The sequence below is a fragment of the Schistocerca piceifrons genome, chromosome 4 (assembly GCF_021461385.2).
Source record: "Schistocerca piceifrons isolate TAMUIC-IGC-003096 chromosome 4, iqSchPice1.1, whole genome shotgun sequence".
Lineage (NCBI taxonomy): Eukaryota > Metazoa > Arthropoda > Insecta > Orthoptera > Acrididae > Schistocerca > Schistocerca piceifrons.
Genome location: NC_060141.1, coordinates 474,739,575 through 474,757,094, shown reverse-complemented (window position 1 = coordinate 474,757,094; position 17,520 = coordinate 474,739,575). Strand labels below are relative to the sequence as shown.

The window sequence follows — 17,520 nt, the reverse complement described above, 5'->3', positions numbered from 1 at the left end:
CTCCGATTAGTTATTCCATATTTCCCTAAAAAAATGCACCCTCTTGAGTTACTTCTTCCTGTGATATACACTCCTGGAAATGGAAAAAAGAACATATTGACACCGGTGTGTCAGACCCACCATACTTGCTCCGGACACTGCGAGAGGGCTGTACAAGCAATGATCACACGCACGGCACAGCGGACACACCAGGAACCGCGGTGTTGGCCGTCGAATGGTGCTAGCTGCGCAGCATTTGTGCATCGCCGCCGTCAGTGTCAGCCAGTTTGCCGTGGCATACGGAGCTCCATCGCAGTCTTTAACTCTGGTAGCATGCCGCGACAGCGTGGACGTGAACCGTATGTGCAGTTGACGGACTTTGAGCTAGGGCGTATAGTGGGCATGCGGGAGGCCGGGTGGACGTACCGCCGAATTGCTCAACACGTGGGGCGTGAGGTCTCCACAGTACATCGATGTTGTCGCCAGTGGTCGGCGGAAGGTGCACGTGCCCGTCGACCTGGGACCGGACCGCAGCGACGCACGGATGCACGCCAAGACCGTAGGATCCTACGCAGTGCCGTAGGGGACCGCACCGCCACTTCCCAGCAAATTAGGGACACTGTTGCTCCTGGGGTATCGGCGAGGACCATTCGCAACCGTCTCCATGAAGCTGGGCTACGGTCCCGCTCACCGTTAGGCCGTCTTCCGCTCACGCCCCAACATCGTGCAGCCCGCCTCCAGTGGTGTCGCGACAGGCGTGAATGGAGGGACGAATGGAGACGTGTCGTCTTCAGCGATGAGAGTCGCTTCTGCCTTGGTGCCAATGATGGTCGTATGCGTGTTTGGCGCCGTGCAGGTGAGCGCCACAATCAGGACTGCATACGACCGAGGCACACAGGGCCAACACCCGGCATCATGGTGTGGGGAGCGATCTCCTACACTGGCCGTACACCACTGGCGATCGTCGAGGGGACACTGAATAGTGCACGGTACATCCAAACCGTCATCGAACCCATCGTTCTACCATTCCTAGACCGGCAAGGGAACTTGCTGTTCCAACAGGACAATGCACGTCCGCATGTATCCCGTGCCACCCAACGTGCTCTAGAAGGTGTAAGTCAACTACCCTGGCCAGCAAGATCTCCGGATCTGTCCCCCATTGAGCATGTTTGGGACTGGATGAAGCGTCGTCTCACGCGGTCTGCACGTCCAGCACGAACGATAGTCCAACTGAGGCGCCAGGTGGAAATGGCATGGCAAGCCGTTCCACAGGACTACATCCAGCATCTCTACGATCGTCTCCATGGGAGAATAGCAGCCTGCATTACTGCGAAAGTTGGATATACACTGTACTAGTACCGACATTGTGCATGCTCTGTTGCCTGTGTCTATGTGCCTGTGGTTCTGTCAGTGTGATCATGTGATGTATCTGGCCCCAGGAATGTGTCAATAAAGTTTCCCCTTCCTGGGACAATGAATTCACGGTGTTCTTATTTCAATTTCCAGGAGTGTATATTAATCATTTTCTGACACTTCTTGTTCTGTTCCTCAATCATGACCGCTTTTGTGAACACAATCCTCAGTCTTTCAGTCAGCGCTATCACTGTGGGCATCTTCATCACTCAGCTCATTGAACCATTCCAGCCATACATTAGGATTTCTACTAAATTCTGTCCGAGGTTATTTTGCCTTTGACATCTCCTCCATAATCTAAAAATAAAGAAAATACTAGGTAACACGGAAGGTAACTGCACTCAGTTTCAGTACGTCTAAATTTGCGCACATAAAAGAGTGATTGAATCTAGGAAAGCAATAAAGCAATACGGACTTCGTTTCAGATTGTGGCAGCAGAGCTCGCACGGATGAAAACTGTCCTCCAGACTATAATAATGTTTCATAAACAATGTATCTTTCGTAACTGAAAACCAACAATGATTGGAGCTAACAGCCGGAGAGTTAACAGAAAGGTACTGAAAATGGCGCGAACTCAATCCAGCGCTGTCAGACAAAATTGAGCGGGAAAGTCATGTGGATGACGAGTGTCATCCGCGCGAGCAACGGAGGGTTAATGACATGGCTATAATTTTGTTCACTTCTAACTGAATAACTCGCATTTGGAAATGATAATGCCCTAATACGACGTCTTAAAGAATGTAAATACTGTTTACGTAGTTGACAACTATCAAAATCAAAAATCCCGCCGTTAGCGTGCGTTGCACTAATAGCGAGCGAGCAGCTTTGCTATGATTTTTCGGGGCGGGAAAGTAACGGCGGACGCCACAATTTACGCGGTATAGCACGTACCACAACAAACACGTACATGCGCCCAATAAAAACTCTGCACACGTTTATGAAAACACAGGCTCAAAAAGAACAAGTAGAAACACATGCAATAATAGCTACAATAAAATAAAGGACAAAGATAGGCGCAGAAAATTACAATAACTACTGTTAATGGTAGGTCAGCAATGTCGAAACACATAATACACTTCACTGAAGTTACATCTAGTTCTAAAGAAAGCTTGTAAGAAGAGAAGATTGTCACAAAAGAAGAAGAAGCTACATTTAACACTATTCGAAATTCTTTGTGTCTTTTTCAGGGAGTGAGCGCTTGGCGTTGCAGCTTAACTTTTTGTAGACGATGTGTCCTGACGTCAGCGACAGCTCGTTGGTACTGGCAGCATAATTATTATGGCTCCATTATGAAATGCCAGGGATACACCCTCTTGATTGGTACAGGCCCTACCGTTCAATGTTATTATCCTCCTTTACGTCTCTGTGGTCAAAGGATGGTCCCACGTACAGGTAATCGTTGTGATAGATCCAATTTCGTATGTGCTGTTTCTAGCGTTCCGTACACGGTTTTAAAACACCATAGTATTCAATTCCACCCGCTGATCGCTATATTACAGTCTGTATATTTTTAGCAATCACGATAGCGAATTTACAGTTCTGACGAAAACAATGCCACACGTCACAGTCTGCAAATCTCCACAGTACATTCAACGTGTCAATGCTTGCGGCGACTCATTAAGTTGCACACGAGGTAATAAGTTCAAGGTACCTACATTAGTTCGTGCAGTTCGGTTTTCTGCAAAGAGTTCAGTTCTCACAGGACAAGTGACAGTAGATTCGCGCAAGCATTATCACTGCTGTTTATAGTACTCCACGAAACTCACACCACTCACACAGTCTAACGTTTTGGTCCACAGCGTCCACCCTGAAGTTTAGTTTAATCTGTGACCGCAAAATAAGAAGGCGGCCATGAATTTTCGTGTGATTCTGTCAACCATCTTTGCACAACATAAACGGTGCCTACGCCACGACACCACACACATTCTGTCTCTACTGTTCGACTGCAACTGCAGGTATCGATATCGCTCTCGCATCACGGTTCATATAACAGTGCTGCATATTACATTTGGTTTTACACAGCACATTACGCATAAGCATGACGAGGGAAGTGAAACACAGTTAAAAGAGACTATTGTAGTAAGACCAATAAAGCAAAATATAGTAATATTTCATACTACAGAACAAAAAACAAAATTCTAGACCATCAAAGATACACGTACAAGCAAAATGAAGCACAAGAAAAGAGAGAAGAAAAAGAAAAAAAACATCTCTCATAATGACCAGCTAAATATGCTTTCGTAAGACGTTATCAGAGGAGGCTTGCATGGCCTGACGAGAATTGACTCCTTCATGTAGCAAAATATTTTTAGAAGCACGTTGCTGTTTACTTAAAATATGTCAGTCATTCAACTAAATTTAGTAATACACCGGATATTACACTAGTGACTTTCTTACGTGACTGAAGTAAGCACCTGCACGGTGATCAATCACAAGTCCAATTCGTGCAAGGTTGTCAAGAGCGAACAATGGTAGCCAACACAGATTATAAACTGAAGCCTAGTCTGTTGTAAACTTAACAATAACTGTCCAGTCGTAAACCAACAGAACTTCACAACCACAGTAGATCCGATGTAGTGAGACTGTATACGGCATGCGACTAAAAGCTTCGCAAGCAATAAATTGTCTACCTCGCTGTCAGATTTATTGTACGGAACAGGCCAAAGGCTTTATGGCTGGCGTGTGTCGTGCCAGTCGAGCGCTTTGTTCGACTAACACTACAACGAAATCTTCTCCAGTTACGGTATCAGTCTCTCATACTTATCCTGAAGATAACCGGCAACAGATTCGATGAATTTTTCCTTCGAAACTTCGTCAGATTCTCAGAAATATTGTATTCTCATACAGTTTATGACTCCTTCCAGGCCGGCCGGAGTGGCCAAGCGGTTCTAGGCGCTTCTGTCTGGAACCGCGCTACCGATACGGTCGCAGGTTCGAATCCTGCCTCGGGCATGGATTGTGTGGTGTCCTTAGGTTAGTTAGGTTTAAGTAGTTCTAAGTTGTAGGGGACTGATGACCTCAGCTGTTAAGTCCCATTGTGTTCAGAGACATTTGAACCATTTGAACTCCTTCCGGAGGTAAATTCAGTATTTTCGCTTCTTCATCGCAAACCGGCGAAGACACAAGCATTTACTTTAGCAGAACGTTTAACCTTTTGAGGAAGGTTTTCCAGTAAACTCCTTGTTTTCATCCAGTCTGCAGGACGGTGAATATATGCTGCGAGATTTTTGGGCTGAATAATTTGGCAGACAAAAAACTCTCTGCCTCAAGCTACATGTGTTCTACGAGGTTCAACAGGGGATTTCCATACACCTGAGCAAAAAATCCACCTGATTTTCTTCGAATCACGGGAGCCTTATTATGCTGATATGTAAAAAATCCAGTTAATAACAATAGTCAAAAGAATGTATATGCTGACACTTTCGAATTTGTTCGCACGAACTTCTAGGTTCATTCTGACTCCCATAGATATTGATGGTGGTACATCAGAGTAACAGACCTCTACAATCTTCTCACTGTAATTTACTGCTGTCACGGTCAGGTCCTCATACTTTCCTGTGTTGCGCCTTATCGATTTTCCAGTGACATAATGTTCGTTAATTAACAAAAACAAGGTGCGTCTGTAGGGCTGTGTTTGAGCACGACTCATGGTTCCAACAGTTTACGTCACAGTTTGGGAAAGTACGGGTTCTCTTCGATCTCTTGATCGGCCTGCGATCTAATGGCTTTCGCTGATACTATAAGAACGACCTGCCTTAGCGTTTTTAATCCACTATTGAGTTTAATATTAAAAATTACTGTGAAACAGGGCTGAAATGTCTTTTAGTGTGCAGGTCTTGTGTAACAACGGCAATTAACAAGTAAATGAAAGATTTCTATCATGAATCTGTCTAATTCTGGAGCTTTCCCTCAATCTGGTGACGTTTTTATCTGTTGTTCTGATATGTGGACAGGGACTGAATTGCTCATGTGTGACCTACTCGGCAAGTCTTTAAAACATTGTAATGGTTTCAGTCGCGTGTTACTGTATTGGAGAATATTTTCGTCTTTGTTATCGTAATATTAAAATCAACACAATTGTTTAAATATTCATACATACCGGCAATCTATGAGAACTTGTGTTGCAAATAAGTTCGCCCGCAATAGGAGTTTGTGCAGTGGTAGAAGCACAAAATTATCGAATTTTAAATTTAATGCAAAGCCATAGCCTACCGTTCTGGCTAGTCCGTAGTTTCTTGCATATCCCTTGCAATTGCGCCGTGCGAAGTCAAAGCATGACATGAATCGAACGCTACCGTGTATCGGGAAACCTTGAGCCTGTTCGAACGCGAGTATTGTTTAGCCAACCCTGGGAGTCTGAATTCTACCGTTAGATTTTAAGAGGTTCGTCTGGATTGTTTGCTGTTTTGTTACAATTAACCCTTGCTCTCCGCTGACTCTTTGCGGAGTAATTCATTCGTTTTGTTACTCAGCGAAGTTAGACTGAAAGAAGTGACTCAATGTTAAGATGCCAGACTTTCATCCGGTGTGTATAGGGTTCAGACTCCCTTAATCGGTCATCCAGGTATATATTTCCTCTATATCGATTGAGGCCACAACGTGAAAGTTTCCTCGAACACGAATAGTAAATCCTCTTTCTCAGAAATAACTTAACGCCTATTAAAAAAATGAATTGGAGGGGGTGCACACTGAATGCCTCCTGTCTGACATGATAACGTTGAAATTTTCTAATTGCGGTTAAAGTTTTCTAAAGCTAACTTAACTTGAATGTGTTATGGCGACAGTGAAATGTTATTGGAATCTTTTGGTTTCTTCGTCTGTTTGCTCTGATTTAGGGTTCATAGGGAGGAATATAGTTAGTCGTTTCTTCCCTCACTCGTTTTGCGATCGTAATTGGACAGGAAATGACTAGTAGTGTTACAGGGTACCCTCCACCACGCAGCGCACGGTGACTTGCGAAGTATCGCTGTGCAGATGAAAGCTATCACCATTACTTCTGAGTGGCGTGAAACTGAACATAGACGAAGTGAAGGAACTATTACCTTCAAAGCAAAGTAAATCACGATGGGCGAAGCAATGAGGATGTAAACAGCGGCCAAATAAAGGCAAGGAGGACATACCCAGCCGAAAGAAGTCTGTTGGTATTAATCGTCCATCTTAATCTGAGGTAGAAATATACATCTAGAGCGCAGTACTCTATGGAAGTGAATACTGGGCTTGAAGAAAACCGAAGAAGGAGGTAATAGAAGCATTTGAGGTGTGGTGCTACACAAGGATGCAGAAAACTATATGGGCAGATAAGAAGCGAGGAGTTTTCCCGCAGAATCGGCAAGGAAAGGATTTGTAAAACACTGTTAAGACAGTAAGAAACAGCTTGCATGGTACTGGAAGGATCTTGGGCGGGTAGAAACTGGAAAGCAAAACTTAAGTAATACACCCAACAAATAATTAAGTACTTTGTGCACCGATCCGTTTTATTGTCCTTCCGTGTACTAGCGCAAGAAGTTCACTCACCCATGATGAATTCCAGGTAAAATCGACCTACCTGGAGAGACCTATATCGTCCTTCATCTGTAAAGGTGTATAAAGAAACTGATAATTCAGGTTCCTGGTCAGACTAAACTACCAAATAAGCAACAAACATTGAATATAAATTCCTTCATTGTCATTTCTATCTACAAATCACTACCACCAAGTCTATATTAGTATACAATTTTCAGTACAAAAGAACGATACACAAGAGAGTCTGCACTAATCCACTCACGCTTGCAGTGCAATCACTCTCTAGTGGCCAGTTTAAAGTTTTCGCTCTGACCTGATTCCGAGAAGATACACACCTTGACTTGTAGCACGAATGCTCTCGCATACGCTTTGGAAATTCTCACTTCGCAAGATTTCGGTTATGTTTGCGCAACACGCGACAGGTGGATGCAAACGCTACTCCCGAGATGAAGAAGCCGGAACAGTAAAGGAAGTCGTGGCGCGCCCACGAAACAAGTCAAAAAACGATGAGGAACGAAAAAGTTTTGATTTTTGTTTGAGAGCTGATTGTAAAGATCCTTATGCCGCATTGCAATGATTAATACGGGTGTCACAGGATGGACGGACAATTTTCAGGAATGAGACAGGAACGATCATTAGAAGCAAAAAAAAGACTAGTAAATTCGGGCTTTAAAACAAGTACCATATGAGCTAGGAGCATTTTTTCTTCAATACTGTGCAACAAATTCTTCTACTGCAAGTTCTTTGCTTTCCGTGTGTTGGAAGGACGTAGCATGAACCAAAACCAAAAATGTCTAGTACATCTACTTCTAATTCTATATCTACATGGATACTCTGCAAATCACATTTAAGTGCCTGGCAGAGGGTTCATCGAACCACCTTCACAATTCTCAATTATTCCAATCTCGTATAGCGCGCAAAAGAATGAACACCTATATCTTTCCGTACGAGCTCTGATTTCCCTTATTTTATCGTGGTGATCGTTCCTCCCTACATAGACCGGTGTCAACAAAATATTTTCGCATTCAGAGGAGAAAGTTGCTGATTGGAATTTCGTGAGAAGATTCCGTGGCAAACGAAAAACGCCTTTCTTTTAATGATGTCCAGACCAAATCCTGTATCTCTCCCATATTTCGCGATAATACAAAACGTGCTGACCTTGTTTGAACTTTTTCGATGTACTCCGTCAGTCCTATCTGGTAAGGATCCCACTCCGCGCAGCAGTATTCTATAAGAGGACGGACAGGTATAGGCAGTCTCCTTAGTAGGTCTGTTACATTTTCTAAGTGTCCCGCCAATAAACCGCAGTCCTTGAGTAGCCTTCCCCACAACATTTTCTATGTGTGCCTTCCAATTAAGTTGCTCATAATTGTAGTACCTAGGTATTTTGTTGAATTTACGGCTTTTAGATTAGACTGATTTATCGTGTAATAGAAGTGTAACTAGTTCCTTTTAGCACTCATGTGGATGACCTCACTTTTCGTTATTTAGGATCAACTGCCACTTTTCGCACCATTCAGATATCTTTTCTAGATCGTTTTGCAGTTTGTTTTGATCTTCTGATGACTTTATTAATCGATAAACGACAGCGTTATCTGCAAACAACCGAAGACGGCTGCTCAGATTGTCTCCCAAATCGTTTATATAGATAAGGGACAGCAAAGGGCCTATAACACTGCCTTGGGGAACGTCTGAAGTCACTTTTGTTTTACTCTATGACTTTCCGTCAATTACTACGAACTGTGACCTCTCTGACAGGAAATCACAAATCCAGTCACATAACTGAGACGATATTCCATAAGCACGCAATTTCACTACGAGCCGCTTGTGTGGTACAGTGTCAAAAGACTTCCGGAAATCCAGAAGTACGGAATCGATCTGAAATCTCTTGTCAATAGCACTCAACACTTCATGTGAATAAAGTTCTAGTTGTGTTTCACAGGAACGATGTTTTCTAAACCCATGTTGGCTATGTGTCAATAGACAGTTTTCTTCGAGGTAATTCATAATGTTCGAACACAATATATGTTCCAAAATCCTGCTGCATATTGACGTTAACGATATGGGCTTGTAATTTAGTGGATTACTCCTACTGCCTTTCTCGAATATTGGTGTGACCTGTGCAAATTTCCTGTCTTTGGGTACGGATCTTTCGTCTAGAGATTTTAAGTAAAAATGCGCTGTAAAATACGTTAAGAGCTATGACAACTTGTTCAGTAGAACATATGTGTTTCGCGGTAGCGAAGTTAAGGTATGCACTTGGGAGGCGGAGGCGATATTTACTGGAGTCTTTTTTTCTACTTTTTTTTTAGATGCATATTATCACCTCCTAACACGTGAAAAGCAAAGAGCTTGCAGTAGAAGAGATTTGTTTCACATTACCGAAGACGAACAGGTGCTCATAGCTCTTAAACTACGTATTTTAGAGCCGATGCTTACTAGATTTTTTTTCTTCGAATGATCGTTGCTGTCATTTCCCTCAATACTGACCGTTGCTCCTGAGACACGCTGTACATGATCTTAGACATGTGAAACATGCTGACTGTGTGAACGTTGTCTCTTGGTTCCTCAGATGTCAGACGTTGCGAATACTTTTTAACAAAAGTAACCGTACAGTAGATAGGTTATGTGTCATCGGCTACATATTATTTCTCGTTTATTGGAAGGTATCAGACATAAATCGAAGTTGAAAATCGAATCGAGTCATTTTGCGTTTCGCAACATGCATGATCAGACATTGTCATTTCACAATAGATAATTTGCAAGCAATCGCGAATTTCGAGCTGAGTGAATATCAACAGTCAGACCACTATCGATCAGCTGAGCTCTGATAACATATGTGGAACTGGACATCAGTGCGTGATAAGCGATTAAGAGACAGGTGCGTGTGATCTGATAACGCTGAGCTAACGCAATCTTTCCTGTGAACTACGTATACGACATTTTCAATTAGCAGAAGATAGTCAGTGGAAGACAAAAGTGTCGTGCTAAGTTTCTTCTGTTTTTATGAGTCCTTCGGGAAATTTTTCTTGAATTTTTCCCCCTATTTGTGCCTGAAAGCACGGTGTTGGCTGGTGACTTCAGTCGGTCTCCTCTGCATTCATCACTGACAGGCCACTGGGCAGCCACCTCCGCTAATCTATCCAATAGCTTGTAAGCCTGCAGCTAGAGGGCTGCACGGATAAAAGAGGTGTGATTCGTATCCGCATGTTCATTTCTGTACCCGCATCGGCAACTCTAATTCGTATCCGCGTTTAAAATTTTATAAATAATTTAAAATTGGCCAGAATGAGATTTTCACTCTGCAGCGGAGTGTGCGCTGATGTGAAACTTCCTGGCAGATTAAAACTGTGGGCCAATGCGCGGGATTAGCCGAGCGGTCTTAGGCGCTGCAGTCATGGACTGTGCGACTGGTCCCGGCGGAGGTTCGAGTCCTCCCTCGAGCATGTGTGTGTGTGTGTGTGTGTGTGTGTGTGTGTGTGTGTGTGTGTGTGTGTGTGTGTGTGTGTGTGAGTGTGTGCGTGTGTGTGTTTGTCCTTAGGATAATTTAGGTTGAGTAGTGTGTAAGCTTCCGGACTAATGACCTTAGCAGTTAAGTCCCATAAGATTTCACACACATTTTGAACAAAACTGTGTGCCGGACCGTGACTTGAATTCAATTTAAAATTGTTCTGCACGCTACAACTGTGATGATAGCGCTGGCTACAGATTAAATTTTCGTCTGTCGAAGTCAAACCTCGTATTTTATATTCCACCAATTACGAACGTAGAGGATGATAAACGGTACGTTTTAATATACCACAGCTAGTCATATTCTTGATTCGATCCGTACTTTACAACTTTCTGTCGTAATTATTGAAACTGATCTTGTGAATTTTCTTCGGAACATTTCCGTAGTATCGGAAAGTAAAATGATGTACGCCCGCCCGGTTAGCCATGCTGTCTAAAGCACTGCTTTCCGAGCGGATTTGTGTCCAGGTCCGGTGTGACGGCCAGTCTGTGGATGGTTTTTAAAGCAGTTTTCCATCTGCCTCGGCGAATGCGAGCTGGTTCTCCTTATTCCGCCTCAGTTACACTATGTCGGCGATTGCTGCACAAACACTTTCTCCACGTACGCGTACACCATAACTACTCTACCACGCAAACATTGGGATTACACTCGTCTTGTGTGAGACGTTCCCAGGGGAGTCCACTGGGGGCCGAACCGCGCAATAACCCTGGGTTCGGTATGGGGCGGCGGTGGGGTGACTGGACTGCTGTAGCCTGCTGTGGGATTGTATACCACTGCGGGCTCTGGCGGGGGGCGAAGCCTCTCCGTCGTTTCGAGGTCCCCAATTCCTTGCAATATAATACAATACAAAATGATGTAGCATTAAAAGTTGCATCACGTGTTGCATACTATTGAAAGATTCACTGATTTTACCCCGAACATTATTTGTGCCGTATGTGATAAACAGGAGTCACATCATGAAGCAAAGACTTCAAATGGATGAGAAGTCTTAGTACAACCTTCAGGTAGCTCCGTAGCAGCTTTCGGTAATTGCAAATCTGACGTTTGTTTCTGCAAACGAAACTGGAATAACTCAGGTACAAGACACCTGCTGATACAAATAGCATGCACTTGTAATTGCACACGTGTAATTGTACAGAAAATCAGGAAAACGAGCATGTCGCCAGCCTTAGCCACGGTAGATGTCAACAGCGCACCTACCCTCTCAGAGACGATGCTTATTCAAGTGAATGTAGTCCCACTCCGTCCTAATGTGCCATAACAGTTATTTATAACAGTAAAAGTTTTTACTGTCGAAGGAATGTAATACAGGCAGGCGACATTAAAATACTGACACTGTTCCTTAATTTTCAACCGGAAAATAATTATGATTGCGGGTATCCTCAGATACATCGACAGATATGCGCAAAGAGACAGGCTTTCATCCACATCCTCTTAGATTTCTACCTACGATTAAGTGGTCGGGAAAACTAAAACATTGATGTATCTGGTGTACAACAAACCCACGAAACCAGGCTCCAATTATGTAGTCTGTAAAGATACCACAGTTATTGCCATGTCGAACTGCCTCCCGCCATAAAACCATCACTATGTACTTGCTCAGTGGATACCAAGTACGGTGGCTGCATAGTTTTATGTCAGTTAACTCAGTATATGAACACATCCATACTCACATCCGCGGTGTGATGCATTGAATTAACTCTCCACAACCTCCAGTTAATCTCACTTATCCATGGTAATAGCGGATGACCAGCTAGTTTACAGTGCTCCACTGGCTCCAAAAATTACACGACGGTCGGAGATTACCTCCCACCCCTTTTTTTTTCGGCCTCTTCCGGCTTCTAATCTCTTAAACTGGGATACTGTCTCTGACACCGAAGACCTTGACGTCAACAATTACAATTTACACTGAGGAGATAAAAGTCGTCGGACACCTGCTAACACCGTGTCGGACCTCCTTTTGCCCGGCATAGTCCAGCGACTATGTGGCATAGACTCAACAACTCATTGGAAGTCCCATATAGAAATATTGACCCAGGTTGCCTCTATAGCGGTCCATAATTGCGAAAGTTTTGTCGGTACAGGATTTTGTTGACGGGCTGGCCTCTCGAGTATGTCTTGTAAATTTTGGATGGGATTCGTTATCTGGGTGGCCAAATCAAGCGTTCCAATTGTCCAGAATGTTCTTTAAACCAATCGCGAACGATTGAGGCCCGGTGACACTGCGCATTGACATCCATAAAAAAACTCCATCTCCAAGTAGACGGACATAACCATTTACAGTCAATGATCGATTCATTTTGGCCAGAGAACCCAGCCCATTTCATATAAACACAGCCCACATAATAATAGAGCAATAAGCAACTTGCACTGTGCCTTGTTAGCACCTTGGGTCGATGGCTTCGTGGGGTCTGCGCCACACTCTAAACGTACCATCAGCTCATACGAACTGAAATCTAGACTCATCTGACCAGGCCAGGATTTTCCAATCGTGTAGGTACCTACCGATGTGGTCAGGAATCTTGGAGAGGCACTACAGGCAATTTCGTGCTGTTAGAAAAGCTCGCTTCGATCGTCCGCTACCATAGTCCGTTAACGTCAAATTTCGCAGTCCTGCGCTAACGGATGCGTTCTGCGGTTACTTCACATAGTGTTGCTTGCCTTTTAGCACTGACTACGCAGACGCTGCTGTCCTCGGTCGTTAAGTGAGGGCCGTCGGCACTGCGTTGTCCATGGTAAGAGTTAGAGCCTGAAATTTGGTGTTCTCGGCATACTCTTTACAATGTGGAACTCGGAACATTGAATTCCCTGAAAATTTCACAAATGAAGTGTCCCATGCTTCTAGCTCCAACCATCATCCCGCGTTCAGAGTCTGTTACTTCCCAACGTGCGGCCTTAGCAGTGGCTCTGGCTCTGAGCACTATGGGACTTAACATCTGTGGTCATCAGTCCCCTAGAACTTAGAACTACTTAAACCTAACCAACCTAAGGACATCACACACATCCATGCCCGAGGCAGGATTCGAACCTGCGACTGTAGCAGTCGCGCGGTTCCAGACCGAGCGCCTAGAACCGCTAGACCACCGCGGCCGGCCCTTAGCAATGTTGGAAATCTTTTCACACGATTCACCTCAGTACAAATGATAGCTCCGCCAATGCACTGCCCTTTTATACCTTGTGTACGCGATACTACGGCTACCCGTATGCGCATATCGCTATTCCATCAAGTCATCTCAAAGTATCTGTTCTTCTCCTACAAACTCACCTATCTATTCAGGGAAAAGAGCGACAGTCTAAAAAATATGAGGGGCCAGCCTGTACCTCATTCAAGAGGTACAATTATTGCAGTTTTCCGCACTTTCACAATATCAATAACACTGCAGGGAAAGGATGTATAAATTCTAAAATAAGTGTGTGACAAAGCTGTTTTAGCGAACAGTAAAGAAGTCTCTAGTGGATAGTAAAAATAGCTCAAACTTTAGTTTAGGATAGACGGAAGTTAAGACAAATTTTTGACAAAAGCAACTGCGGTAGTACCCCAAGCAAGTATTTCAGAGCCATTAGTGTTCACAACATAGCCGCGCGGGGTAGCCGCGAGGTCTGGGGCACCTAGCACGGCCCGCGTGGCTCCCCCTGTCGGAGGTTCGAGTCCTCCCTCGGGCATGGGTGTGTGTGTGTGTGTGTGTGTGTGTGTGTGTGTGTGTGTGTGTGTGTGTTGTCCTTAGTGTAAGTTAGTTTAAGTTAGGTTAAGTTGTGCTTAAGCTTAGGAACCGATGACCTCCGCAGTTTGTTCCAATGAGACCTTACCACAAATTTCCAGAATTTCACAACATAAAGAGTGAGCCAGAACTCCGCAGACAAACTTTCACAGGTGGTAGTATGGACCAAAACAAGAAAAAAAGCGACTATTAAATCATGGGCTCTAAAATGTACACCATAACAGGTATGAGCACTTGTTCAGTAGAAGAGATGTGTCTTACAGTAGCGAAGATGAACAGATGCCTATAGCTCTTAAGGCATACAGTTTATATATGTTTATGAGACTCTTCTTTGTTTTGGTCTAATCTTTCATCTCTGAAAGTTTGTCGGTGAAGTTCTGATTCACCCTGCATGTAAATGACCAAGTAGATATCGTCGGAAGGTCTCTAAGACTGTCTACGTTCATCCTATTCAGATGGCCAAACCACACCAGCTGTTTTTGTTGGATGTCGTCTCAGATATTCCTATCCATTTCCATCCTTTGTCGGATTAGTCATCCAGCGCAGATCATATTCATTTTGTGTTAATACAATCTGGTCATCTGAAGAAACCCCACACACTGCTGCAGACTCTTATTCACCTCCAATTCTTACTCTCGCAGTGCTATTTTCACTTAATTTCCTAACAGTCTGTAGCAAGCTTTGTGTTAAAACGTGAAGATATACCTCCCACAGTACTAGAGGGACTGTAGAAGGTAAAAACTGTAAGGGACGACAAAGATTGCTTTCTTTATGGTAATTTCATCCTCTTGACTCATATGGGCAGGGGTGGGCTATTAGCAGTACAACATCCTCTCTTCGGCCAAGAGGTTTTAAAAATATAAAGAATACAAAAATAAGTATTATTAAAATGTGAAAAATCTACAATGATTTTTAAAAACTGTAAAAAATTGTATTATGTTTCCTTTTACGTAAAAACAGTAAGACTTATTTAGAAATAATGTGAAATGATAAAAAGTTAAACAATGCACTTTCGTCTAACAGGTGAAGGATTTCCATTGGGAGAAAAGGATTCATGGAAGAGAGAATGTGCTCTATAGAGCTGAGGGTAGAAGGAGTGGGATAGGTAAAGGTGGTTAGGGAAGAGGGAGGAAGGGGAGGGGGAGCCCAGATGTGGAGTTGGATATATGAAGAATTGTAGCTGGTAAGGAGGATAGATATCAGGGCAGATCTTATTGTCTAGGAGTGGAAGTCGACTGAAGTTGCGCTGGGTAGAAAGTGTAGTGTGTGTAGGGGCGCGGTGGCACACCAGGACTGGTGATCTCAGGGGAAATAATGGGGTTTTTGGAATCTAGTTTGCGAATAGTGTAGGATATGCAGAGGTGTTTGATAGGGGAAATGAGGGGTGGAAATTTTATGAGATGGTAGAGGATCCGCGTGGAGGAATTAGCGAGGCGATGTGCACGACGTTCAAGGATGTTGAGGCACTTATACAACTTTGGTGGGGTGGACACTCATGCGATATTAGTATAGGAAAGGACAGGTCGGATCAAAGTTTTATAACAGTGGAGGATTGTGGTAGGATGTAATCCCCACGTTTGGACAGTTAGTGTTAGTAGTTTTATTCGTGGGTTTTCTTTTTGCTGATTAATGAATAGGGTTTCCATGTTATTTGCTGGACGAACGTTAGTACAAGGGATTTTAGCGTGTGACGGATTGGAACACATCCAACAGTTGAGGGTGTAGGGTGCTACTGTGAGATGAAGATGATGCAACAGGTGAAGAATTCGTGAAGGGCAGTATCAGACCAGTCAGAAGACTGACGACCCAGAGAACAAGTAACCTCCGGTTATGCAAGCACTCCGGGGTTAATCTAAGCTCTCGTGTTTGTTGCAGCCTCGGTGGACAGCAGCACGGGGTGCGAGGCGGCCATGCAGTGCGCCGGCCGCCTGGGTCTGGGCGTGGAGTGCCACGACAGCGTGTGTCGCTGCGGACCCGGGAGCCACTATCTGCACGGCAGCTGCCGCCGGTCCGCAGGTCAGTGCCCACACCTCTAGTTTGTTGCAAACAGCGTATCTAGCTACCAACCTCGACCAGATGGTATTCACTCGGAAGCACTGAGAAAACTAGCACTGCAGATCACCCCGTTCCTAACAAAGTTACTGAACGACTGTTCAATTAACCAAAACAAATTATCAAAGTATAACACCGACACAAAACAGTGATCCGTCTTCGAATCACAACTACATACAGGAATAATACAGAAAACAACTGAAATAAATTCCTACTAGTCTCCGCCAGAGACTTCTCCGATATACCAAGCCTAATGCAGAGATCAGCGAGAAGATCCAAGCCGGGCTCCCGGTGCGGCAGCTATCCACGTCTGCTGGCGGTCGATGAACTACCGATGTGCGGCCGAGTGCCGGCCTTTATAGCGCTTCGGCGGATGAGTACAGCGGAACTATTTTCCATCACGTGGTTTGACCCGTGAAAATAGCTCCAGGATCTGCAGTGACCTCTTCCTTATGTTCCTGTGGGCCATTAGTGGCCCCTGGTGGCCCCTGGTGTCTTTGCTGTGTTGTTGTTGTTGTTGTTGTTGTGGTTGTTGCTGTGGCCTATCATCAATATTGCCTGCCGGTTGTGTAGTGCTTCGGTGTGCCTGCGAGGCGAGCAACCCGCGGCTGCAGGCTATCAGTTTGGTTGCTGATACTCTAGGCGCCGTGATGTCTGGTGGAGAAGGCCACAGCACAGCGGACCGGGATCCTTCAGATTCAAAGACTTACAGGCCAATATGGCTAATAAACACCCCTTGCAAACACACAAATCTCTCAGGGGTATGAGCCAACACCAATTTGTTTTCAGATCTGGCAGATCGATAGATGATGCCATTAACCAGGCCCTACACATAGCTAATACTACAACACGGAAGCCGCGCGAGGTAGCCGCGCGGTCTTGGGCGCCTTGTCATGGTTCGCGAGACCTTCCCCGTTGGAGGTTCGAGTCCTCCCTCGGGCATGGGTGTGTGTGTTGTCCTTAGCGTAAGTTAGTTTAATTTAGATTAAGTAGTGTCTAAGACTAGGGACCGATGACCTCAGCTGTTTGGCCCCATAGGAACTTACCACCACCACAACACAGAAATACGCCATGGCAATAATGATTGACATTGCCGGGGCATTCGATAATCTCTGGTGGCAATGTTCCAGAGATTAAGACATCTGGAGGTACCGCAATCACTGTACAACAGTTTCCTAGACTACTCTAAAGACAGAGCAGTCGAATGGCATATGGACAGCCGGAAAGTAATTAGAACAATCGCCAAAGGCTGTCCTCAAGGGTCGATCTGCGGCCTCATCTTCTGGGACATAACAATCGAAGCCCTCATACAACTTCTGGACGGGGATGACAGGTCAGACGGCA

At 44.5% G+C, this 17,520-nt stretch overlaps 1 protein-coding gene across 1 annotated transcript in view; it reads left to right on the top strand.

Annotated features, from left to right (window-relative positions):
- Positions 1–17,520, top strand: part of LOC124795926 (fibulin-2-like) — a 115,647-nt gene that overhangs the window by 17,123 nt on the left and 81,004 nt on the right. Inside the window, exon 3 of the mRNA XM_047260007.1 lies at positions 16,000–16,140. Coding sequence (XP_047115963.1) covers positions 16,000–16,140 — 141 coding nt within the window. The remainder of the gene's footprint in view (positions 1–15,999; positions 16,141–17,520) is intronic.